Source organism: Schistocerca nitens, chromosome 1 (genome assembly GCF_023898315.1).
Source record: "Schistocerca nitens isolate TAMUIC-IGC-003100 chromosome 1, iqSchNite1.1, whole genome shotgun sequence".
In the NCBI taxonomy this organism is placed as follows: Eukaryota; Metazoa; Arthropoda; class Insecta; order Orthoptera; family Acrididae; genus Schistocerca; species Schistocerca nitens.
In genome coordinates, this window is record NC_064614.1 from 1,131,607,528 (window position 1) to 1,131,634,437 (window position 26,910).

The 26,910-nt window shown below is 41.0% G+C and overlaps 1 protein-coding gene across 1 annotated transcript in view; it reads right to left on the reverse strand.

Moving 5' to 3' along the window:
- The window catches only part of LOC126199401 (intersectin-1-like), a 305,182-nt gene that overhangs the window by 163,699 nt on the left and 114,573 nt on the right, over positions 1-26,910 (reverse strand). The window contains 4 exon segments of the mRNA XM_049936323.1: positions 3,966-4,077; positions 10,919-11,097; positions 11,177-11,271; positions 24,195-24,351. Coding sequence (XP_049792280.1) covers positions 3,966-4,077; positions 10,919-11,097; positions 11,177-11,271; positions 24,195-24,351 — 543 coding nt within the window.

The window sequence follows — 26,910 nt, forward strand, 5'->3', positions numbered from 1 at the left end:
TCCATTATTTCACTGTCAGTCAAATAGGACAACCGAAGCATTGTGTTGGTTACAGTCTAATATTGCTGCAAGTTTTATTTTATCATTTGATATCTCTGTTTTGATAATCTACATTGCAGCTTTGTGTCTGACCATCCAAACATATATCTTACCCTTCCACCAAGAGACAAGCATGTTACTTTTGTTTTGCAGACTTGTTTTACTTCTTTTAGCTTTGCACTCCTTAGTGCTTTCAGCAGTCTAATCCTGTTCATTACTACACCAACAAGACCACTATTAGGTTTAACTAAATCTTCAGCTGACTGTACATTTGGTTAGAAACAATTAATGTGCACAGTATGTCCTATACAGATAAACCAAACAATTCTGACCATCTGCTTAATAGTGGCTTGGTTCACCTTTGGAATGCAAATGACGGAAATTATGCATGACATGGAGAGACTGTGGCACACAATGGCTATTCATAGCTCACACAGTTCCCGTAAATTACATGCAGGTGGTTTGAGAGTGTGGAGCTTATGAACAATAGTGTGTGTTCCATCAGGTTCAGGTCAGATCAGTTGATGCCCAAGACATTAAACAAGAGTTCACTAATATGCTCCTAAAACCACTGTAGTACATATCTGGCTTTGTGACAGTTACCCTGCTTGAAGATGCCATCACCCTTGGGGAGGACATCAAGCATAAAGACACTCAATTGGTCACCAATAATATTCATGTAGTCCACAGCTGCCATGGTCCTTCAATTACTACTCCAGATCACAAGAAAACCCACATGAATCTCCGCAATAGCGTAGTCTGAGCTGCATTCACAGCACAATGCAATCTTTGAGTAACCATTCACCTGGATGGTGGTGTAGACGGCCATGCCCACTGACCTGATGTAACAAGAAACTTGCATCATCTGAGCACATGACATGTTTCCATTTACCCAGTGTGCAATCTAAGTTAACCAAGGCCCACTGCAATTGCAATTGATAATGTCACCAGGTCAACATGAGAACAAGTATGGGTTGTCTGCTGCAGAGTGCCATGTTCAACAATGTGCGGCAAGTGATGTGATCTGAAACACTTATGCCTGAATTAGCACTGTACTCTGTCATTAGATCAGCCACAGACTGCTACCTAACCTGCTTTACAGTCAAACCGTCATGTTCTGTGATGAGGTAGAGTTGTCCAACACCTGGTCACCTACTCATGGTTTCACCATCCATCAACTACTTTCCATATATGCACACGTAGTAGCACACAAAAATCTAACCAGTTTCACGTTTCAAAGAAGGGCCATAATTTGCCCTTGTCAAAATCACTGATATCAGTGGATTTTCCCATTTATGACCTGTATCATAGCGAGAATGTTTTCTCCTTCATCACTGCTCTGCTTATATACTCCTCTTACTATGTCTCATGCTCACAATGTCGCCACACACCTCTCAATATTGTGGTGGGAAGTGGTCATAATGATTCACTAGTCAATGTATAGTTATCAGTTTGCTGGTCAAACGTGTGAACACTATACTGCTATCTACTGCCTCATCTTTTCTGTGATATGCTTCAAAATTCCATACGTTGTCAGTTCTGGATTCGGAATGAACTATTGCTTCATTCCATATTGGCCATACAAACCATGAAGCCTACTCTCCCCTTAAAAGAGATAAGTCCCTTCATCAAATGTTATGGCTTCTTCTGGATAGTAACATTTCAAATTTCTCTCTCTACGAATTCAGGAGCAGCTTATCTTTATGAATGTGCATAAAACCTTTGTTTACCTTTCTTTTTGCCTTTGTGTTGGCTTTCAATTGAAACATGGGTAACACGTTTATGAGATGATCTTTTGGCAAAACCGCAAAAATTTCAGCAGAATTATACTCCTCTGCCAAGTATCTCTCTTATTGGCAGCAAAATAACAAAGATTTATTTCATTTCTTTCATAGTTTGAACATCTATCTAAAGGTTTACTTGATTCATCAAGTCTTCCAATCTGTTTCAATTCACAAGAGCCTGTGTATGCAATTCTGTCAGGAATTTCATCTACATTTGTCAGCTGTCATCATAGTTACATCTTTCTCTACTTTTAACAGGTGTATACATAGAAGATTAAGCATGTGCACCAATTCATTTCCTGATGTGCCTGCAGTAGAAGCATTTATAACAGCATAATAAATGAAAATAATATCTGCACGTCCAAATAAATCGAGACATAGAAACACTTTCAGATGACATGTAATGTGAATTGCTGTCAAATACATTGGTTTCATTACATGAGGACTCGCAAAGGATTTCACAAATCGTTTTTGTCATATGCTTCTCCTCTTTATAGCACATTTGGAACTCAAAATTGATACTAAAGCAAACAAAATGCCAGAAACAAGTCAACTAAAGTCTATGAAACGACGGTAACAAACAGTAATTTCAATACTAAATGAATTTTTACACCGATTCCAGATGCAGTGACTTCTTGTTAAAGCAGCAACACTTAAGTGGAAGTCATAAATATATGTTTGACATCACAGAAAACTATCTTAACTGTTACCACACAGAAAGTGTTTTACTGTTTATTACTCTATGTATGGGTGGGTGACTCAGTTTAAAGTTCACTTGGAAAGCAAGGACATGCCACCACACAGTGGACCAAGCCTTGTAAAGCACCTGGTGTTCAAACCAACCTTTGGGTTGGAGACAGCATTACCTAACCTACTGACTTTCTTCGTAGTCCTGCCAAAATCTCATGCTTCATTTTGTGTGAAGTATCTGTTATAACATCTCATGTTTATTTTAAAGACTCCAATGTGGCAAAGTATTTTTATTGTGATATATTTTAATATGCTATCCTCTGTCATTCTTAGTAAGACAGCAATGTACCTGTTTCTTTATTCTCTGATTGAGCAATTGTCTTCGTCACTGCGACGGCACGGATATTATCAGAGATTGTTCTGGTTACCTATTCATAGCAGATAGACACTTTTGGTAACAGGCTCAGCTGTCATTTTGTGGAGGCATATCTAATTATTACTGTGACTTCTAATGTATTTAGCACATAAAAGTAGCAAATATGGTTGTGTGTTCAGAAGAATAATAAAAAAGATACAAAAAGTTAAAGAAAGCTTTCTCTTTATCATTTAATAATAATCCCCTCAGATTTCCATATTTGCAGAATAAGCTGCCAGACAGTGGCTGGGTTGTGGAGAAAGAGAATTTTTCTCCTATCTCATAATTTCATTAGTCAAGAGCATAACAACAACATCAAGGAGACTTCAAATCTAATACAATATTCATTTATTAAATCACAGTGAGGCACGAAACAGTCTATCAGAAAGGAAAAAAGAAAGTTTGTTTAAATCTGGTAATCCTAAAAGGTAATCTTTAAGATATTCTTCTAAATTTAATGGTGCAATCCATAAACCCACATCTGCATCTGACTATGTGTTCTCTGTGAACATCACACTTCTTGCATTGAAAATTTCGTAGTCTGAGTAATTATGTTTTCACTGTTAAAGGATGTTCTATGAGGAAAATAATATTTGTGTGAATGAAAGTAAGGCAGTTACGAACCCTGGGAAAGATGTGTTTACATATCAAAGTGCATTATTTATCACTCTGAACAGGGTAATATGGTTTTCCTTGCAATGACCTCAAACTATTGAGATGAATGGGAGACCTGTATTTTAGACTGAATTTAAAAATGCATCATCTGAAAATATTCACATATAATGAACTATCAAATTCTGTTAACGTGACCAAAATATTATTTTAAGCCTTAAACCAGAAGAATTTTAACCATTTATACAAATAAAAATCTTAAAAACAATGCAACTGTTGTTGAAATCTTACAATAAAACTGAGTGGATTCTGGCGACATTAAGATATCACTAGGAAACTCAGTGCTTAAATAATCCAATTATGAGGTTAGCTGACAGCTCTTAATGCACTATACGCAAAAATTTATTAGGTAAAAATTACATTACCTGTCCAAGTACAGGACTAGCCATTTCATCAAGCACCTGTGGACCAACATCACCAGAAACTTCCACAACAGAACCATTATCACTGACGTTTTCTGGAACTTCTGCAATTCCCCTTAAAAAGAGATTAACAGTATATTACAAATAATTACATAATCACTAAGAAGCAACTGAATTAAGTGTGGAAAAGCATGAGATTATGAATCTGACCAAAAATATGATTCTAGATAAATCAGATCCATTAATGTGGCACAAATAAGATCAACTAGTTCTTTAGCCTTAGAATTTAGTTTCAACATTCTGAGTAAAGAACAGTGATGATAAATGCATACGGTAAAATATGTTGAAAAATCTACTCTCTCTCTCTCTCTCTCTCTCTCTCTCTCTCTCTCTCACACACACACACACACACACACACACACACACACACACACACTGGAAAGTTGGGAGATTAAAAGTATATGAAGCAGGCGATGTCAGAGGCATGAAAGGAAAAAAATACATCTACATCTACATGACTACTCTGCAATTCACATTTAAGTGCTTGGCAGAGGGTTCATCGAACCACAATCATACTATCTCTCTACTATTCCACTCCCGAACAGCGCGGGAAAAACGAACATCTAAACCTTTCTGTTCGAGCTCTGATTTCTCTTATTTTATCTAGATGATCATTCCTACCTATGTAGGTTGGGCTCAACAAAATATTTTTGCATTCGGAAGAGAAAGTTGGTGACTGAAATTTCGTAAATAGATCTCGCCGCGACGAAAAACGTCTTTGCTGTAATGACTTCCATCCCAATTCGCGTATCATATCTGCCACACTCTCTCCCCTACTACGTGATAATACAAAACGGGCTGCCCTTTTTTGCACCCTTTCGATTTCCTCCGTCAATCCCACCTGGTAAGGATCCCACACCGCGCAGCAATATTCTAACAGAGGACGAACGAGTGTAGTGTAAGCTGTCTCTTTAGTGGACTTCTTGCATCTTCTAAGTGTCCTGCCAATGAAACGCAACCTTTGGCTCGCCTTCCCCACAATATTATCTATGTGGTCTTTCCAACTGAAGTTGTTCGTAATTTTAACACCCAGGTACTTAGTTGAATTGACAGCCTTGAGAATTGTACTATTTATTGAGTAATCGAATTCCAACGGATTTCTTTTGGAACTCATGTGGATCACCTCACACTTTTCGTTATTTAGCGTCAACTGCCACCAGCCACACCATACAGCAATCTTTTCTAAATCGCTTTGCAAATAATACTGGTCTTCGGATGACCTTACTAGACGGTAAATTACAGCATCATCTGCGAACAACCTAAGAGAACTGCTCAGATTGTCACCCAGGTCATTTATATAGATCAGGAACAGCAGAGGTCCCAGGACGCTTCCCTGGGGAACACCTGATATCACTTCAGTTTTACTCGATGATTTGCCGTCTATTACTATGAACTGCGACCTTCCTGACAGGAAATCATGAATCCAGTCGCACAACTGAGACGATACCCCATAGGCCCGCAGCTTGATTAGAAGTCACTTGTGAGGAACGGTGTCAAAAGCTTTCCGGAGATCTAGAAATACAGAATCAACTTGAGATCCCCTGTAGATAGCGGCCATTACTTCGTTCGAATAAAGAGCAAGCTGCGTTGCACAAGAACAATGTTTTCTGAAACCATGCTGATTACGTATCAATAGATTGTTCCCTTCGGGGTAATTCATAATGTTTGAATACAGTATATGCTCCAAAACCCTACTGCAAATCGACGTCAATGATATAGGTCCGTAGTTAGATGGATTACTCCTACTACCCTTCTTAAACACTGGTGCGACATGCACCATTTTCCAATCTGTAGGTACAGATCTATCAGTGAGCGAGCGGTTGTATATGAGTGCTAAGAAGGGAGCTATTGTATCAGCGTAATCTGAAAGGAACCTAATCGGTATACAATCTGGACCTGAAGACTTGCCCGTATCAAGTGATTTGAGTTGCTTCACAACCCCTAAGGTATCTACTTCTAAGAAACTCATGCTAGCAGCTGTTCGTGTTTCAAATTCTGGAATATTCCATTCATCTTCCCCGGTGAAGGAATTTCGGAAAACTGCGTTCAATAACTCCGCTTTAGCGGCACAGTCGTCGGTAACAGTACCATTGGCACTGCGCAGCGAAGGTATTGACTGCGTCTTGCCGCTTGTGTACTTTACATACGACCAGAATTTCTTCGGATTTTCTACCAAATTTCGAGACAATGTTTCGTTGTGGAACCTATTAAAGGCATCTCGCATTGAAGTCCGTGCCAAATTTCGCGCGTCTGTAAATTTTAGCCAATCTTCGGGATTTCGTGTTCTTCTGAACTTCGCATGCTTTTTCCGTTGCCTCTGCAACAGAGTTCGGACTTGTTTTGTGTACCACGGGAGATCAGTTCCATCTCTTACCAATTTATGAGGTATGAATCTCTCAATTGCTGTTGCCACTATATCTTTGAATTTGAGCCACATCTCGTCTACATTTGCTTAGTCAGTTCGGAAGGAATGGAGATTGTCTCTTAGGAAGGCTTCTAGTGACACTTTATCCGCTTTTTTAAATAAAATTATTTTGCGTTTGTTTCTGGTGGATTTGGAAGAAAACGGTATTGAGCCTAGCTACAACGACCTTGTGATCACTAATCCCTGTATCAGTCATGATGCTCTCTATCAGCTCTGGATTGTTTGTGGCTAAGAGGTCAAGTGTGTTTTTGCAACCATTTACAATTCGCGTGGGTTCGTGGACTAACTGCTCGAAATAATTTTCGGAGAAAGCATTTAGGACAATCTTGGAAGATGTTTTCTGCCTACCACCGGTTTTGAACAAGTATTTTTGCCAACATATCGAGGGAAGGTTGAAGTCCCCACCAACTATAACTGTATGAGTGGGCTATTTATTTGTTACGAGACTCAAATTTTCTCTGAACTGTTCCGCAACTGGGAGTCTGGGGGTCGGTAGAAGGAGCCAATTATTAACTTAGTTCGGCTGTTAAGTATAACCTCCACCCATACCAATTCGCATGGAGTATCTACTTCGACGTCACTACATGATAAACCACTACTGACAGACACAAACACTCCACCACCAATTCTACCCAATCTATCTTTCCTGAACACCGTCTGAGACTTCGTAAAAATTTCTGCAGAACTTATTTCAGGCTTTACCCAGCTTTCTGTACCTATTACGATTTCAGCTTCTGTGTTTTCTATTAGCGTTTTAAGCTCAGGGACTTTCCCAGCACAACTACAACAATTTACAACTACAATTCCGACTGTTCCTTGATCCAAGCACGTCCTGTATTTGCCATGCACCCTTTGAGATTGCAGCCCACCCCGTACTTCCCCGAGGCCTTCTAACCTAAAAAACCGCCCAGTCCACGCCACACAGCCTCCGCTACCCGTGTAGCCGCCAGCTGAGTGTAGTGAACTCCTGACCTATTCAGCGGAATCCGAAACCCCACCACCCTATGGCCCAAGTCAAGGAATCTGCAGCCAACACGGTCGCAAAACCGTCTGAGCCTCTGATTCAGACCCTCCGCCCGGCTCTGCACCAAAGGTCCGCAGTCGGTTCTGTCAACGTTGCTGCAGATGGTGAGCTCTGCCTTCATCTCGTAAGCAAGACCGGCAGCCTTCACCAAATCAGATAGCCGCTGGAATCCAGAGAGAATTTCCTCAGATCCAAAGCGACACACGTCATTAGTGCTGACATGTGCCATCACCTGCAGCTGGCTGCACCCTGTGCTCTTCTTGGCATCCAGAAGGACCCTTTCCACAACAGGAATGACTCCACCCGGAATGCACACGGAGTGCACACTGGATTTCTTCCCCTCCTTAGCCGCCATATCCCTAAGGGGCCCCATTACGCGCCTAACATTGGAGCTCCCAACTACCAATAAGCCCACCCTCTGTGATTGCCCGGACCTTGAAGACTGAGAATCATCCTCTGAAACAGGGCAGGCAGCTGCATCTGGCTCAGCCAGAGACAGTGCCTGAAACCTGTTTGTCAGACGCACCGGGGAGGCTTTCTGATCAGCCTTCGGGGACGTCTTTCGCTGCCTGCCACGCCTTGGAACGACCTCCCAATCAACCACAGGCGAGGGCTCAGCCCCACTGCGGGCAGCAACCGGGACAACCACAGCGGCAGACCGATCTGGGGACAGACGGGATGAGGTTGATATCCCCGTGATACCCAAGTCCGGCTCCCCACAGTGGTGCCCATTGGCAACAGCCTCAAGCTGCGCGACCGAAGTCAGCGCCGCTTGCAGCTGTGAGCGAAGGGATGCCAACTCAGCCCTCATCCGAACACAGCAATCACAGTCCCTGTCCATTCTAATCGATGTTGAACAACAGTTACTGAAACACGAGTCAGTGCCTAGATAACGCAAGGGAAACACGCAAAGAATGTATTAACTAACCTGTACGAATGCCTAACGACTGCGCTACAATCTGCCTGAATTTACGATTACAGTAACTAAAACTCGAAATTACACCTCCTATACGAAACTCTCACACAATTCAAGTAAGAATCTACGAAGTAAACACTAAAGCACGCTGCTACAACTCTCAAATACTATAATACGCCCAAAATTTATGAATTAAACAATGCAAGTACCCAAAAACACGCAAAGAAATTAAGAATTAAACTATGTAACAAATAAATAAGCTAGGGGTATACGACTTGCTGCTGCAGCTGCTTATCCAACGGCGGCACGGAGCATAGTGCAGTAAATTTCCAACAATTCAATGGGAGAGTTTTGTTCCACATTTGACAAAGTTCAATCAAATTCAAATGCCATAACTATTTGTAAAAAATGTGTGGAGCACTTTGAAAAAGATTATGAATTATTGTGTGTACTAATTTGTTTCTATGACTGAAGTAGTTGGCTGCGATATGATATACCGTATTTACTCGAATCTAAGCCGCACTTTCTTTTTCCGGTTTTTGTAATCCAAAAAACCGCCTGCAGCTTAGAATCGAGTGCAAAGCAAGTGGAAGTTCTGAAAAATGTAGGTGCCGCCACAACTAACTTCTGCCGTCGAATATATGCAGCGCTACACAGGCATGCTTTGTAGGCACAGAGATAAGTACTGGCGACAAAACCTCTGCGTCAGTAAATAAATTTTAAAAAAAAGGTGGAAGACGAGCGTTTTTTTCTCTGCCCCGAGTTTCAACCACTGCATTTTCATACATTATCCAACGAAGTAAATACAAATTCCGTATTGTTCATCTTCGAATTTAGCAGAATTTCAATGTACTACGAAAATCCGACTGGCAAGACTGTTGCTAACAGGAACCTGATGAAATGTGAATCACATGCAGTATTCTCTTCACCATAAGAATAATACGAATATAAACATTTTGCCATGTATTCTTTCGTGTTTGCTGCTATCTCATTTAAATCCCGTCTGCCTAATAAACTATGAAACTAGAGTGAGACAACAGCAAACGCGGAAGAATATACGACTCATGTCATGTTTATATTCGTATTATTCTTATGCCTAATAGTGATACAGTCAGAAATGAAGCACGGCAACTGACTAGATTTTTAAATCTAAGATGACTAATTTCTGTGCAGAATTTGATGTACTAAAGAAGCGGCCGCAAAGATTTTCAAATGGAGAAAAATTTTCGCCTAACTCTCGTACAGAACATGTTCTATCATACGCAGTCTATTATTTGGTTCTTGTTGATCATTATCAAAGAATCGAAGAAAGCAGCAGTGTAAGTAACAACAAATTGCAGTCTCTTGCCATTGTTTCACTAATGAGATGATTCCTCTCCTTTTTGTTTTTTAATTGTAAGCGGCGGTAGTGCACACAAAAGCAAGCCATGCCGCGGGCGGCGACAGGCCGTAAACACGCACTATCAGAATGCGACAAACAATGCATGACGCAGTACAGTAACGCATTTTCAGCTTAGAGTGACGTAAACACCTAAACAAAGGAAACGGCACTTATCAGATAAAAGCAAAATAAGCAATCGATTCAAACCAGAAGAAGCACGTGAAAAAAGAAGGGTACCCGCATAAATACGGACAGAGTGCCTGACGCATGGCAATGGCTATCTGGTAAAGCTTAACTGCTAATCTTATGACTCGAACCAAACTACTGTAGCTGTATCGTCTTTCATTTGACCTAAATTGTGTCTCATATTACAATGGACCAACTTTGTTTAGATTTGGAGGTGCGGCCTAAAACTATTCTCTCCCCTTGAATTTCGAGTCTCAAATTTCAGGTGCGGCTTGGATTTGGGAATATTTTTTTTTTTCTCCTTTATTTCGAATCTCATTTTTCAGGTGCGGCTTAGATTCGAGTAAATACGGTATGAGAAAAAAGTGGGGATAACTTAATTCTTTGTGCATGTTATCTACACACTGGAAAAAGTGCTGGATGAAGGGTATGAACATAAAAGCAAATTATGCTGAAAACAAAGTGAACTTTTAAGTAAAAAGATCTCACAGTCTGACAATCATTGTTTCATATTGTCTCCACTGGTGGGTACAAGGGGAACAAGTTAATCTTCACATTTGTCCTGTATGGAGCAAATTATCATTCTGCCCAGATGGGTTCAGCTATTTGACTTATTTCAGTAGTAATCTCAGAGGCACCCATTCGTCTGTCTATAGGTTCATTAACCCCTTAAAAATCATTTATGTATCATGTTTGACCCTTGGTAAACATACTCAGCTTCATGTAACTCAAAAAATATGAGAAAATAAGTTGCATGTGCAATGGACAGCAACACTACTACATTCCACAGAGTAGAATAACAGATCTGAATAAATCCCTGCATAGTAAGCATATGAACCATTGAAACACAAACATTGCCACATACAGACCTCTGTCTGGGCTTTATAGCCCTCAAATAAATAATTGTATTAAAATATTTCACATTCCACTGATAGTAAGTCACAGAACAGAAAAATAATCTTACTCAAGTTGTCGTTTAGCTTGAGACTCTGCTATGATAACATCAGGAGGAAAAGCAGATGAATCCTCCAGGACTGTTACAGGACTGTCTATAAATTCCACGTAGGATTCAGGAAACCAGCCAGTTTGGCCCCTTAGTTCTCCTGCTAACCATCCAGGTTCAGCATTTTGGTTGGCAGCAACCTATTAAATAATTACATTTTTATTTGTTTATGGTAAGGAATATGACACCGCACAAACCATCACTTAAACATATAGTTACCATAATTATATCTCCTGGCTGGAATGACAGTTCATCACTGTTGCGAGCAACGAACTCGTAAAGGGCACGGTATTTGAGCAAGTTTCCATTTACCGCTGGAAAAAAAGAACAATGGTAATATTCAGTTAAGCTTCATTTTTAAGGGAAGCAGCAAATACAAAGACAAGTTGGTGACTTGAGGTAATCTTCCTACCATTCAGTTTCTCTCAAATAGTCACAAGGAGGTCACTAGACTTGTATATAGAAAGTGATAAACTGGCTTCCAAGGGCAACAAAAATTTTATCTTCAATATTTTGTGTAATTACTGATTGAACTAAAAAATTTAAAATGGTGTCAGTGTCTACTCATTAAGAAATATACTCTTATGATAAAGGTTTAACACAAAAAGACAAGCTTTACAGCCAGAAACTGTTTGTTTGTCTTGAGCCAGCATAACCGATAGCACACAAATGTATGGACTTCAGTCATCCAGTATTTGAGAATGAAAGCACTAAGCAACTTCAAACAAACTTTACACATAGTTTCAATCCTTTTTCTCACTGACATCCCCCATAATGCAATTACAGAAAAACCTGCAATTTTGTCCATTATAAATGGTTTTAAGAAAGTGTACAACAGTAAAGTTAACAAAACAAAGCAAAACCTCAGGCATATCAAAAACAGTATGTAAAAATGGCATAGTACACAGAGAAAATGCAACTGAAAATGGGAACCATTTCCCAAAATGTGTCGCATAAACTATGAATAAAAGAAAATCATGACTGGTAGCAAAACCCATTGAAAGGAAAACAGTTTATCATTTACAACATATTTGATGTTTATGGATTAAAATTTCAGCACTTAGACACGAAATTGTGTTTTATTACTCCTTTACTACTGACTCTATTCATAAGACACTTTGCAGATGGTATCTACATGTACCACTGAATGTACCTGGAAAATTATATCATTGAGATGCACAGAAAACTAGGTTTTGCTTAAAATGGAGCACAAATTACCCTCATTATATTCATTCAGTGTTTTATAAGTAGAGCACTTAGTGACTTCCAACAAACTTGAAGCATAATTTCAAACCTTTGCTAAAGTTTTTCCTGCTTACATGTTTAATGTCAAACATTTAACACTGTAACTCATTTGTAAAGCAATCAGATGTCCGAAGCTGTTTTACTCGTGGCAGTTAGATTCTTTAAAGAGCCAGACGTTATCAGTATCCTTATAGTGCAAATGTTGCTGGTAGATTTGGCAGGGACCCAACACATTGGTACAACATCAGGTGAGCAAGAACAGGGTAAATTTCACTTTGGAACCTGTGAGTTAAGGCATCTGCAATCATCATTGGGGGAATGGATTTGGAAAGGGTGACAGAACAGATAAAATGGTTGTCTCGGGAATAGGGTGTGGGTGCAGAGGGTTAGTGGAGAGTTATGTCTGTAAGATTATGGAAACAGAGGATGTGTTGCAAGGATAACTGCTGTATGACACCGCTGCATTCACAGGCGGCACTGCTTCTGATACAACATAAGCCTGTGCTGGGACTGGAATAAGATGTGCTGGGTGGGTAAATCTAACAGGTCTCGCACAAGGTCTTCCACAGGGATATAGCCCATATGGCAAGGGGTAAAGAGTGCAAGTGGCATAGTGATGGACCATGATATTGTGCAGGTCATGTGGGTAGCAGAATACCAGTTTAGGAGGAATGGAAAGGATTGTGGGTAGAGTATATGTCATTTCCTGGCACAATGATAGTCAAAGGCCTGGTGAAGGATGTGATTCAGGTGTTCCACTCCATATCGGCATTGGGGTGAGGTGGGGTGAGAGGGACTACTTGGAATGTGTGGGGGATATGGAATGGGAAAAACATTTGTGAAGTAAGTTCGGGAGATAGCACCTGTGTATGAGGCTTACTGAGAGCTTCCGCACAGTGGGCCAGGCATTCCTTGTCATTGCACGTGCAACATTCAAGGGTGATCACATTATATAGGAATTATTTTTTGGTTTGGAAGGGATGACAGCTGTCAAAATGCAAGTGCTGTTGATGGTTAGTGGACTTGATATGAATAGAAGTATGGATAGAACCATTAGAAAGGTAAAGGTTAACATCCACAAAGGTACCACGCTGTGTCGAGGAGGACTAGTTGAACTGGATAGGAGAGATGAGACTGTAGGAACGAAGACATGATGTCTTAGCCCTGGATCCAGATCATGATGGTGATGTTAATGAACTTTAACCAGACAAGGGGTTTGTGGTTTTGGGATACATTAAAGATTTCTTCTACATGGCCCATTAACTGATTAACATTGGAGGATGTCAAACCGGTGCCCACGAGTGGGCCACAGATTCGTTTGTATATCTTCCTAGCAAAGAAGTAGTACTTGAATGTTAGGCCTGTCATGGTCCAGTCACATTAATTTGACGTCAGTCTATGTTCAGTGTCGGTGAGCAGTAACCATTCACAGACAGCATGGGGCAGTGCTACAGTGGAAGGTATATAAAGTGCTTCATGGGATGCAAAAAAAAGTGCAGTCTTTGTCATAATGCGGAAAATGAGCAATTTAACTGACATCCCAAAAAGGCATGACCACTGGCTTTAGAGCTAGGGTGGAAACATATCCGAAACAGCTTACTTTGTAAGGGCCATACATGACATGGGTGAACGAAGGTTGCAGAGATACCTACAGGTGAATAAACACGCAACTGCTGGGCAAATGACAGTATAGATGAACTAAGGGGTTACCAACAGTGTCTCCTCAACAACCATTCCACGAATGTTGCTGCATATTAGGCTTCACAGCAGGCACCGGGATCATGTACCCATGCTGACTGCTGTCCATAGACAACTAAGGCTGGATTTTGCATTTTGATACTGTGACTGGATCACTGAGTGTCAAAAGGTGGCTTTTTCAGCTTAATCATGGTTTATGCTTCATCTGACAGATGGCTCTTGGCACGTACAGTGTGAAACTTCTGAAAGCAACCACCCAGCAACAATCAACGAAAAAGTACAGGGAGGAGAAGGGAGTGTTATTGTCTGGGGCAATGTTTTCATGGTATTCCCCGAGTGATCTCATGACTCTGGAAGGCACAATAGATCAACAGAAGTATGAATCTGTCCTTGGGGACCATGTCCACACCCACTTTTCCTCGGCATAATGGCATATACTGGCAGGACAGTGCAATTAGTCACACAGTTCACAGTGCACCTGTGTGGTTTGAAGAGCACCAGGATAAGTTTGTCATACTCTCCTGGCCACTAAACTCCCCAGATATAAACCCAACTGAGAATCTGTGGGACCATCTCGTTTGGGCTGTTAACACCGTGGACCCTAAACTGAGAAACCTAGTGCAGCTGGCAACAGCACTAGAATCAGCATGGCTCCACATTCATGTCGATACCTTCCATAATCTCATTGACAAAGATGGTTATTCAAGTTTTTGACAGGTGATCACATTAATGTGACAGGACAGGGTAACTGGTTAGATGTATAAGGAATGAGGTAGTTGGTCTGGAGTCTGAAGAACATTAGGGGAGTGACAGCAGCAAGGCCACTGACACGGTGGATGTTAGTGACAAGTAGGGGTTCAGGTGGTAATGGGGTATGGTTGGCGAGAGTTAATAGAGGCAGTCATTTATATTTTTAATAAGAGAGGCTAGGCTATGGGCAACTTGTCCGAGGTGTTGGCTGAGAAGAGCAGAGCTGCTTTCTATGCATGAAAATTCCTGTCTCTGGACATAATCCTTGTTTTCACAATGACATTCAAACTTTAGAATCTGTCAATCTCTATCCCTCAATTACCTTATACTAAAGAAGCCAATCTACACGGTGTGCGCATCGCCAAATCGCATTTGGTGACCTGGGGAGCTGGGGCTGCATTGTGAACAGGAAGCAAAGAACAGACTGTGGGTGAGTGGTCCAGTTTACATCTGGAAGCATCAGTAACACAGTGGTATCTGCAATAACATTTGTTTCTCCTGTTGAGTTAACAGACTTAGAAATATCTTCAGAGCAGCAGTTAGTGGTTGGATGTAAGTGCATGTGCCACGAAGAAGTGCTGATGTGCTATCAGCAAGACATGACATTGCTCCATGGATCAGTACTACAGTCACTTGCTGTGCTGATGACATCACAAGTACGAAAAAGCATTGCCCGCCAAATGTTCTGTGAACAGTGCAGCTCCCAGCTCAGCACTCTTGAAGAAAGCCAATCACACCCCTAGGTGGAGACGGCAGACTGTGGTCCAAGTTGCTGATTGCTATGAAGAGAAGGCCCTGTCATCCACCATGGATTGACCAAGACTACAGCAGGTGCTCATGAGTTGGCCAGGTGACTCAGGAGTTGGGAAGGAGGATGCACTAACGTGCAATGCACAGTCAGTTTGGAGATCGCATCTTGCAGACCATCCATGATGACCCGTAGTGGAGAAGGGGTGGTCACATGCCAGTCTTCTCATTTGCAATGGCCCACTGGACAGCAATGACAGACCATGACTGTGGTATGCATCAGGCTGGTTGTAATTTTCTGTTTAAGTGAGCAAGCAGGCAGCTCATCTATTTGCTTGTTGTGGTTTCACTGAAACAAAACAGACTGCTACTCTCTGGTTCTTGCAACATGAACAGAATGGCAGCACAAGAATGTGTCTTCGAGCTCCGAAAGTCTTGTTATTTAAAGGACTGAGCCCACACCTACGACACGGTGGTTCTCGGTGGATCAGCACATTTGCCCTCATTTATCAGACCCTTCACCACCCTTTGCCTCGCTGTGGTGGTTCAATAATTATTCTGGGTTGCTGAGCTTGGGACTTTTTGACTAAATTTGACTTTGCAGTGGTGAAGTTACGTAGTGTTACATCACAGTGCCTTGTTATGTAGCACTGCAACATTTGAACTTCTGCAATCCTTACTTGGAAGTCGTGCGGTAATGCTCGCCTCTATTTCTGATGTCTGTTATGTCGGCCGTACACCTTGTTGACATTGCAGCTGACACACCAGCCCAGAGCTAGCCTTCTCTGTTCCGAGATCATCCGGTAGAACCTTTTTTTAAAAAATTAAACAAGCACAATAAAATTATTCTGCTGTGCAATAATACTGTGCAACCTCAACTACCTACAACACATCTCCTAAATTGAAACATTGCAAGAGCATTCCACCAGCCCCAAAAATTATTAAATTTATTGACATCCTACTCTCACATCGGAGCATTACTATCCACCAATACCAATCACATTCCAATGAACTTCTTTGTCAAATGCTCATAGCACCTAGACCCTGTCTTGTTGACCTTTCGCATTACCCACATCCCCCGAATATCATCCTATGAAAATCAGAACCTACATAAACCCAAAACATTGTTGTCAACCGACCCACCAAATATCTCAACTGTACAGAAGTTTCAGTCCTATCCAAAGGTCTCACCTTCAGTCCCACATTCAAGTTCTACCGCATTTCACTCGTCCAAGACGTTCTCTTGATCCCTACAGTGGAAACACTTCTTCGCTATCAATCCCTCCAACTAAAGCCAACCAAATACCAACACACAACTTTTCTCTTCCAGTTCATATTACCACCCTACTGAGACCCTCTCCCTCCAAACCACGCCACGGTTACATTTCAGGAATTCCTTATCTCCAATTTGGTCTTACCATCTTTCACCAGATACTTTCCCAAGAACAGAAACGTCTCAATGGAAGAACGAACAGTCATTCACAACCTCAAGACAGGCCCAGATTTAATCATCCGCCCTGTGGACTAAAGCTTCACCACTGTAGTGATGAATCACAGTGACTAACTGACAGAAGGTGTTTGCCAAGTGTCTGATTCTTCCACCCACAATCCCTATCACAGTGATCCTATTTGTAAATCAAAGATAACCTCCCATCCCTATTGAAAGCATCCATCCTATCCCAAAATTATTTCTCCTCTAATCAGTTTCCCTCCTCACTCCAATGATCTTACACATACCCACCTTCTACATACTTCCCAAAATCCATAAACAGAACAATCTTTCATGCCCCACTGCAGCTGGTTACTGTGCTCACAATGAAAGAATGGCCACATTGGTTGACCAACACCTCCAACCAATTGGATGTAGCCCAGCCTCTTATATTAAAGGTACAAGCTATTTCCTTCATAGACTCTCAAAAATTCCCACCTAATTACCATGTAGATCCCTATTTGTCACTGCTGCTGCAGCCACTGCTGATATCGAGCATTCTCTCTTCTAGAGCCCTCCCGATTCTAAACCAATCATCATATTTCTTATACATCTAACCAATTAGATCCTCACACATTACTACGGCTTTGATGGGAGTGCACACAAACAAAATCATGGTGTGGCCATGTGCACTTCCATGAAATTGATTGTTAGTGCACCTGTTACTGACGAAAGTATGGATGGGACTGTCCGACATGTCGTGGTCAATGTCAAGAAAGGTAGTTCATTGGGGTGAGGAGAACCAGGTGATGTGAATGGGAAAGAAGACGTTGAAGCTCTGGACGAATGAGGGCATTTGTCTTGGCCTGTGTGCAGATCATGGAGATATCTTTAATAAACCAGTGTCAGACAAGGGGTTTGAGGTTTTGGGAGATTAGAAAGGTTCTTTGAAGAAAGCACATACACAGATTTTCATAGGAGGGTGGCATGGGACTGCCCATGGCCACTCCACAAATTTGTTTGTGTGTGCGCCGACCAAAGTAGTAGTAATGTGTGAGGATGTAATTGATTAGATGTATATGTAATGTGATGTTTGGTTTAGAGCTGGAAGGACTTTGGAAGAGAGAATGCTCAGTATCAGAAGTGGCATCAGCCGTGACAAGCAGGAATCCAGATGGTAATTAGGTGGGGACTTTGGAGAGTCTGTGAAAGAAATGGTTCGTATCTTTAATACAAGAGGCCAGGCTATGTGCAATTGGTTTGAGGTGTTGGACAACCAAAGTGGCATTTTGACAGCTATCATCCCTTCTACCGCTAAAAAATCGCTCTCGTATAGTAGGCTAACCACACACGGATGGTACATCTGCAGTGATGAGAATTCCTTTGCCCACAATGCTGCAAGATTCACTTATGCCTTCATAAACAAGCACTAGCTCCAAATCTAGCCTGAAAAACACTTTTACTGCACAATATCCTCACATACCCCTAATCTTTCCACAATCCCAAAGAGCGAGCTACAAAGAATTTATTAATGTATGCAAGTCTGTGGTAATTTGATATTGGTAACCAGAATCCACAAACAAAATAACACCACACTTTTACAACTAATGATGCACATTTTAATCTCTTCTTCAAGATACCTCTTGTTTTATTCCTCTCTTTATTTTTCTTATAATTTGAGTTTTCTTTTCACATTCTTCCTTATAAGCAGTATAACTGGCATGTGCTTGTTGTCCACACCTAATGAACTGGGAGTCAAATCTCTCAGTACATCCCTCACAGTCAAACCACTGTTTGAACATTTTCCTGTCATAACTAATTTGTTTCCTCCTAACGTGTGCGTCAACATGTAAAATCTTCTCTCAATATCCACATTTCCAAGGGACAATGCAAGAGAAGCCTTAACAAGTTATGAAACATACGTGAACGATGGATGATGAGTTTCCTTTCCAGATGTGCTGCTGCCAGTAATTGTCAAAAACTTATTTATAACTGGGTCATTTTTTTCAAACTGTAGAATAAGTAACATTGCAGGAAAAGACAGATTTCTACTTACCACAAAAATGACAGGATAAGTCACAGACAGGCACAGTTAAAAGACACACACAAACTTTCAGCCGCAGACTTCATCAGAAGAAGAAGAAGAAGAAGAAACACACACACACACACACACACACACACACACACACGCACACACACACACACACACCTCATGTACACATGATCACGAAACTCTGGCAGCTCAGACAGGAACGTCAGAGTTGGTGGTCATGTGTGCATGAGATGTACTTCCTTGTGTGAACGAATGGTGCGCATTTCTCTTTCCTTTTCTGACGAAGGCTGTGGCCAAAAGCTAATGTGTAAGTGTCTTAACTGTGCCTATCTGCAACTTAATTTGTCCTCTTTACAGTAAATAGCTATATTCTTCTACACTGTTGATATTCCAAGCCAGAGTTTCCATTGTTTGAGTTTGCAGAATAAGTAACCCTGCCAGGCATCAAATTGCATCATATTTGCAACATTTAACATATCACTGCAGCTTCTGCTCTTTATTCTTCTTTGGGGCCTAAAAACCTAAAACTTTCAATGGTGCACTTGATAAGCAAGTCTCCAAGAAATCATTGTGTGCGCATCTCTTTCTAAAACCAAACAGGGTGCTGAGTGGAGTGATTGCAAGGGTGCTCTGACACCATCCAAGTGAAGGATGACATGGATGCAGTGAGCCTGGTCTTTATGTACAAAGACTGGTGGTTTTGCATAAAAGGCTGAAAGCTCAGTGCAGTTCCTAATCTGTAGCAACAAAGCATCTGGTTCTTCTTTATTGTGTACCTGTTGGGCGGAGAAAAAAATCCCAAGGCAATCTTAAGGTTTCACCATAAACCATTTCGACACTTAACACACCACACCAAGATCAGATTTGAATGCTGTGCACAGTCCCAGTAACACCAGCGGTAAACCGGTCAACCAGGAAGATTTTTGGCACATTAATGCTGACTGACATTAATGCCAGCACTTCACCATGCCATTGCTGGGTGATTTGTAGCTGGTGAAATAATGAGACACGTCACAGAAGTTGTTTAAACTGTATTCCAAGTGTTTCTATTGTCCGAAAACTCTGTAATTCTCCATCTCTTTCCTGTGCCACAGATAGCTATGTCAGACCCATATTAACTGAGAGTGCACTGATTCTTGAGAAATAGCCATGGCCAAGTTGTGTGTTCCTTTCAGCTGACGAATATTGGTTGTGAATTTAGCCACAAACTGTCAGTGAGAGGAGGAGTTGTGTGGACTGTTAAACATCAAGGAAAGCTATTTATGATGTGTGAAAACAGTGAAGTGACATGCCTTAGCTTGCATTCGGAAATGCTCGATTGCTTTTCAAGACTACCACAAGTTCCCAGTCATAGGTTTTCTGTTTCATCTGTGCCTCAGACAACTTCAGACAGAAAGAACTGAGCGGCTGCCAAGATACAATTATCTTCTGCTGTTGCATGGCCCTTATAGCAGTCTAAATTGTATTGATGACTAATCCTAGTGGTGTTGAAGTTATGAAATGAGCGAGAAGTAGCACTTGTCGCAAGGGTGATTTATCTTTGTGAAACACAGTTAACATCTCTGGAGTCCATACAAAAAAACAATCGCTGGCCCTGTAAATCGCTACCTGAAAGCACTGCTGTGAGCTGTGTCCATGCCTCGGCCACCTGTGGTGGATGACACCTGTAAAAACTGGCCACTCCCAAGAACAGGCATAACTGTGTGTGTTTCCAGAAGCGGTACTGTCTGCAACAAGTCTCCTTTAGATTACAAGGGTTTAATTCTATCCAGGGTTATTCGATGACCTAAAAAATCAACTGTGTCTGACAAGAATACATTCATCTTTATTTATCTGCAATCCATATTCATCAAGTCTTCCAAAATTCATCTCATCTGTAAGTGGTTTTTGTGCTCAGAAGCAGAAGTAGAAAAATTTAACACATTGTCCAGATAAGCAAAACAGAAGTTCAAGCAGTGTAGGACCTCATCAACGAACCACTGCAATGTCTGTACAGCATTCATAATTCCAAACGACATTTGCACATATTCAGATAAGCTGAAACCATGTGATAACCGCACTCTTTTTCACATTATCTGGTGCTACCAGAATCTCACAATATGCCTTCCGAAAATCGATAACACTGAACACCTCAGAGCCTGCTGCTGTGGTTGTAAGATCATGCAAGTGTGGAGTTAGATAGCGATTTGGTGCGCTATTGCATTCAGGGCACAAGAGTCTCCACAAGACTTGTGTTGTAGTACTCAACGACACTGCAGCATTTCGCAGCATCCTTTAATGTCTATGTGCCACTTCGTTGTGCATCTGCAATGTAGCATTTCGTATACATATGGCGATATTATGACAGTAAACGAAATCAGCTTTGAGAATGGGTTCAGTGACATCAGCAATCAGGAGAATCTGTCTTAATTTTCATGAAAAATCAAGACTCACAGTTACCTCTTCATTTCCATATGTAGGACCCTTCGATTCATTTGCTGCCATTAGCAATGATTGTATGGAAAAATGATTAATTGTTGTTGCTAGAAGGATGCTGACATCTGAGCCCCTGTCAACTAAATACACGCGGCTGATGTACCTGTCTTTTACGTAAAGTCAGTATGATGGGGTGATACTGTGAATTCAAAAGCACTTGCTAGTTACCTTGAGAAAGATACACTGCCAATGCTAGGTACAACATGATTATGGCTTAATGGAGCACTATTGTCATATGTCAGATTATCTAGGCATTGTCCACTGGAGCATTCAGCCACGCCTAAGTCTGGTCGCTGTACCCGTTTGGGTAAGCACATCCCTGATTACATTTGCATGACAGGTCCCCAATGTGTGCATGGTTCATGCACCGTTTCCCCATGTGCTACCATCAACTCGTGTTCTGAATCATCTTTCATGTTATGTGCCAGTGGGATTGTTTGGAATTTCACGGATTTGCCACTGGAGAGCTTTAAAATTGCATTATAGTGCACTCACCTGTTCTTCTAGTGGGACATGTTGATGGACCTTACACTGTGCTGTGCACTTTGTGGAATGCCTCATGTCACAGTGCCAGTGTATGATAAAAGTTGGTCTGGGATCAGTAACTGCGAGTTGAGTGAAGAGGCGGCACAAGTAAACACTCCACTGCTGATTCCGAAAGGTAAGTGACCCATCCAAACTTGGCTAAGTTTACAGTCAGAAACCTCAAATGCAGTAACCAGTAATCTTAGGTATTATCAAAGGATCGAAGGAATCTTGTCTCCCATTGTTTCTCTTAGCAGCATTAGATTAATGCGAATGTCTGAATGTCTTCCGGTTTGCAAATTCATTAGAGTACATTGATTTTGATGTGTGCATATTTCTTTCTGGTGGTGGTGGTGGGGAGGGTGTTAATGTGCAACACGCCTGCTAGTAATAATAATGTTTCCAAGTCCAACACACCCACAGTGATGACAAATTGTATGTAATCAGCCATGATTCTGTAGGCTCCAAAAGACAGGTTGACAAGTTAGACCCAACGAATCTGGTTGCTGTGGCATATAAGACAGCACAACGAACTTTCTACATGTCACTGAAGACACAATGCAGCTCGTTGGCAAAATGTCCGTGACTTCTCAGACATTAACCCTGGTTGTGGAACAGTTTGAAGATTCTTCACCCACTCCTGATTTATGTTCCGTGAGCACAGAGCCCAACCTATTATGCGACTGGTTTAACTCTTAACTGATTTATCTTCTGCCAAAGTCCAAGTCACCATTTTTGAGTACTACACTCCACAATTGATTAAAAGATTTGGAAATTTATTTTATTCTTTTATTTTAATCACTTCCAAAATCTTGACACACTGAGAAACGAACACACACTAAAAACTCCAAGGAAATTACATAAAATTACTAAGTTACAAAACAACAACTTTCCATGTTAAACATTCCCTCCCATAAAGCCTTGGCATCTGAGGCAAAAGTATATCTTCAGATGCAGACCCTACAGCAATGCACTACCATCCTCACCTCAGCCTTCACTGCATGTAATTACCCCACTAGCCAAATTAAAAAGCAGTTTCCAGGGCCATCATATCCAATCCTGATCCCTCCAAAAAACATCTTCAGAGCACATCATCGATGACTCAGTATTATCCTGGTCTGGAATGTGTTAATCAGCTACTGCGACAGGGCCATGACTTCCTAACACATCATTCCCTGAAATGAGCTCATTTCTGTCTGAAACTTTGCCCACCACACTTAGAATAGCTTTCCATCACCCTCTCAATCTCCACAATATTCTAGTCCGACCCTATGCTCCTTCTGCACCCATCTCCCTACCCTATGGCTCCCCCTCTATGACCATCCCCACTGCAAGACTTGCCCTATGAACCCTCCTACCACCATCTACAATAGCCCTGTAACTGACAAAACATATCTTATCAAAGGGAGAGCCATCTGCGAAACAATACGTCACATACCAGCTGTTATGTAAACACTTGTCAGCCTTCTACATCGGCACGACTAACACTAAATTATCAATTATGATGCAGGTCATAGGCGGAAGGCAAGTACTGTCAACTCACAATATACTGTTAGAGAGCATGCTCTACAACATGATATTCGTGACCTCAACACCTGATTCACCACATGCGCCATCTGGATTCTTCCCCCAGACACCAGTTTCTCAGAATTCCGCAGGTGGGAACTAGCACTGCAACATGACCTTGGTTCTTGACACTCATCTGGTCTTAATTTACGTTAATTTATTCCGTCTCAGCAGTTCTTCACTGTACCTATTCTTTGCTTCACTATCTAAAGTATAATTTTTAACGATACTTTGCTTCGATGTTTGCCTCTTCTGCCAAAAATTAAAAGGATTTACATATCATCACATGTCCGTGATTATGAAAAACTTTCCCTGCATCTATGGTGCACAAAGACTGTACTGCCATGCTATGTAGTAACAAAATAGCAATGAGGATGCTCAAGGTGAGCAAATTGGCAGGTGGCAATGAACCCTGATGCGGCTGCCCCTTCCGAACAGTGGGACAGAATCGCGCACAACACGCGCCACATCATTTTGCATGAGCTCTTCCATTATTCATTCAATGCCCTTACACGTGCAGCAGTCTTGAACTGATTACACAAAGCATAAACAACAATAGAAAATCCAGTTTAATTTTGAAAAATTACTTTGATGCTCATGAATTCTTCTGTGTTCATAGTGAGAGAGAAACGATTTTAATTTTGGAAGTCAGTAAACATCTTATAGCTAATGGCATGGTAGGTAAATTACCCTAAGCATAATCTACAAAAATTACACTTAGTGAGTTGCAGACTTTCACATTTGCCTACCTGGTACTGTTGTAGCTGCAGTTGATTCTGGCCAAGCATCAGCAGAAGCTGCATTCCAATCAGTCTGTGGAGGATTGTCCCAGCCAGAATCACCCCACGATGATGAAAAGTCTGTAGGATCCCTAATTTTTCCAGTCATGCCTTTCATTTCCAATACCTTCAAAATTAAAAATTATTAATAAGCTAAGGAGTAAAGGTAACAACTTACCAACTAGTTGATGAGTTGCTTTTACTCCTTAAATTGTTTATATTTCACCAAAACTTCCTACTATCACATTTAAAACATGTTAGGAATAGTCTTATGTAAATATGTTCCATTTGTGTCGCATATTAACAAACATAGACACTGAGAAAAATCTTAGCATCAAAGAAATTGTCCAGTGAATTGTTAGTCACTATCTGACTATCTTTCTTAATATTTTTATTTTAGAGTGGTACAGCATTAGTGACTAATGTTCTAGAAACCCTACTACTGAAAAAAAATTTTATTTCTATTGCTGAAAATGTACTGGGCGTTTTACAATTCCTATTACAGGGTTCCATGTGTTGTAGATGAAACTTTGTAGATAAGGTTTTGATGAGGAAACCATGTCCGGAAATGTATCATTTGGGTGTAGGGTGTAAAATTAAGTTTGAAGATTGGATCACTTCCAAATCTCCCACTTCAGGGTAAGCACACGAACTGAGAAGAGAGTGCTATAAACAAGCAATTCTCATGACTACTGTCAACCTGCTCTAATCAAATTTCATGGGTGAGCATTTTTCATTCAGCCGCTTGCCTTTATTTCATTCAGTTCAGGAGCTGGCCCCTCATAATGCATCTATCTTAAAGCAAATGATTGGCAAGACAGAGGTGCTAAACCTCTCAGCCTGGACAAAGGGAACAGGCCATTCAACAGCCAACAGCAGTCAATCATCTACCATGCACTGGCACTCACAAAGATGAAGGACAGGACACCAGCACACTGCCTCAGATCAACATCTGCTTACAACCAGCTCTGCACTGCTAACAACTGGTTCAAGACTGGTAAGATATGACTTATAAGCCAGCTTTAATGTTGATCAAGCCTGGTGTCCAGCAAACACAAAAATCAATTAATTTTCCCTACATCCCAACTAAAATTTCCTTCTCATGACATTTTAGCATCAAATGTGGGCTCAGTATTCCATGAGTGAGCATATTTTTGGTGCTCTACATGCAGCTTGATATGAAACAGAGTTACCACATTTTTGGCAACCAGTGTGGTGCTTGATATTATGTGAACTACCACAGTAGGATACTGTGAAGACAGTAAGGCATATAGGTTATTTCAATGAAGCAGAGAAAAATTAATTAAGAAGATAAGATTCGGGAGGGTGAGGGTATGCTAGCTCTTCCTAAAAAGTTTCAGGGACAGGAAAGATTATACAATGCAGGCTTTTACAGCCAGTACTTGCATTCTTTGTGATTTATGTTTTACGTCCATCAGGCACTGTGCCTTGTCCCACGGCACTAGTGCCCATAAAACAAAAAGCACTGACAACGTAGAGAAAGTTATTTATTCCATTCATGGGGAAGAAAACTATATCACCACCAGGTACAAAGATGTAGACTGGGCAGAAAAGAGGCCAGAACATCAATCACTGGATTCCTGTTTAAATCACAAGGAGATTCAAGTTCCAGGAGCAGCAAGAAACAGTGTAAGTTAGATCTATCACCTATTGATGCTGACTATATCGCCCTGACTTCTGATTGTCAAGAGACACTCTGGCTACAAAGGTAAGAAAGTTAAAGCTCTGAATTCTGAGAAAGTGGACCAATCAAACTTTTTTGAGGCAGCAAAGGTGCAGTTGATATATCCAAAACAACTTGTTACAATGGACAAACCAAAAATATCAGTACCAGACATCATTTTAGTACAGAAAAATAGACTTAGCTGAAGTTATAGTAGAACTAATTCCAACACAACACATCCTCCTGATATGTTGACAAAGTTACTGTCAGGAATCTGACAGCAAATGATTAAATAATTTAAGATTCTACAGGCACTGATTCTGGTGTGGTGTTGTAAATGAATATCTATGCTTGCACTGTCTCTCACATGCACAGGCGTGCATGCTGCCCCACCACCTGCCACAAGTCACACCCCATTAAGCCACATCTCACTGCAGTTAGCGTAAGTGCCAAAAAACTAGCCGAGACCCTCGCCTCTGGATCGGACTATTTCTATTATGGTAGCTTTCCATTTTGAGATTTTATGAAAACTGAAAAGAAAATTGAGGATTTATTAGATGACAATCAATTTGCCTTTAGGAAAGGTAAAGGAATCAGAGAGGAATTCTGACATTGAGGTTGATAATGGAAGCAAGACTAAAAAAAAATCGAAACACATTATAGGATTTTTCAAGCTGGAAAAAGCATTCAACAATGTAAAACGGTGCAAGATTTTCGAAATTCTGAGAAAAATGGAGGTAAGCTACAGGGAGAGACAGGTAATGTACAACATGTACGAGAGACAAGAGGGAATAATAAGAGTGGATGACCAAGAACAAACAGCTCGTAGTAAAAAGAGTGCAAGACCGGAATGTAGTCTTTTGCCCCTAGTGTTCGATCTGTACATTGAAGAAGCAATGATGGAAATAAAAGAATGGTTCAGGAATGGAACTGAAATTCAAGGTGAAAGGATATCAATGATATGATTTGCTGATGATATTGCTGAGTGGAAGTGAAGAAGAA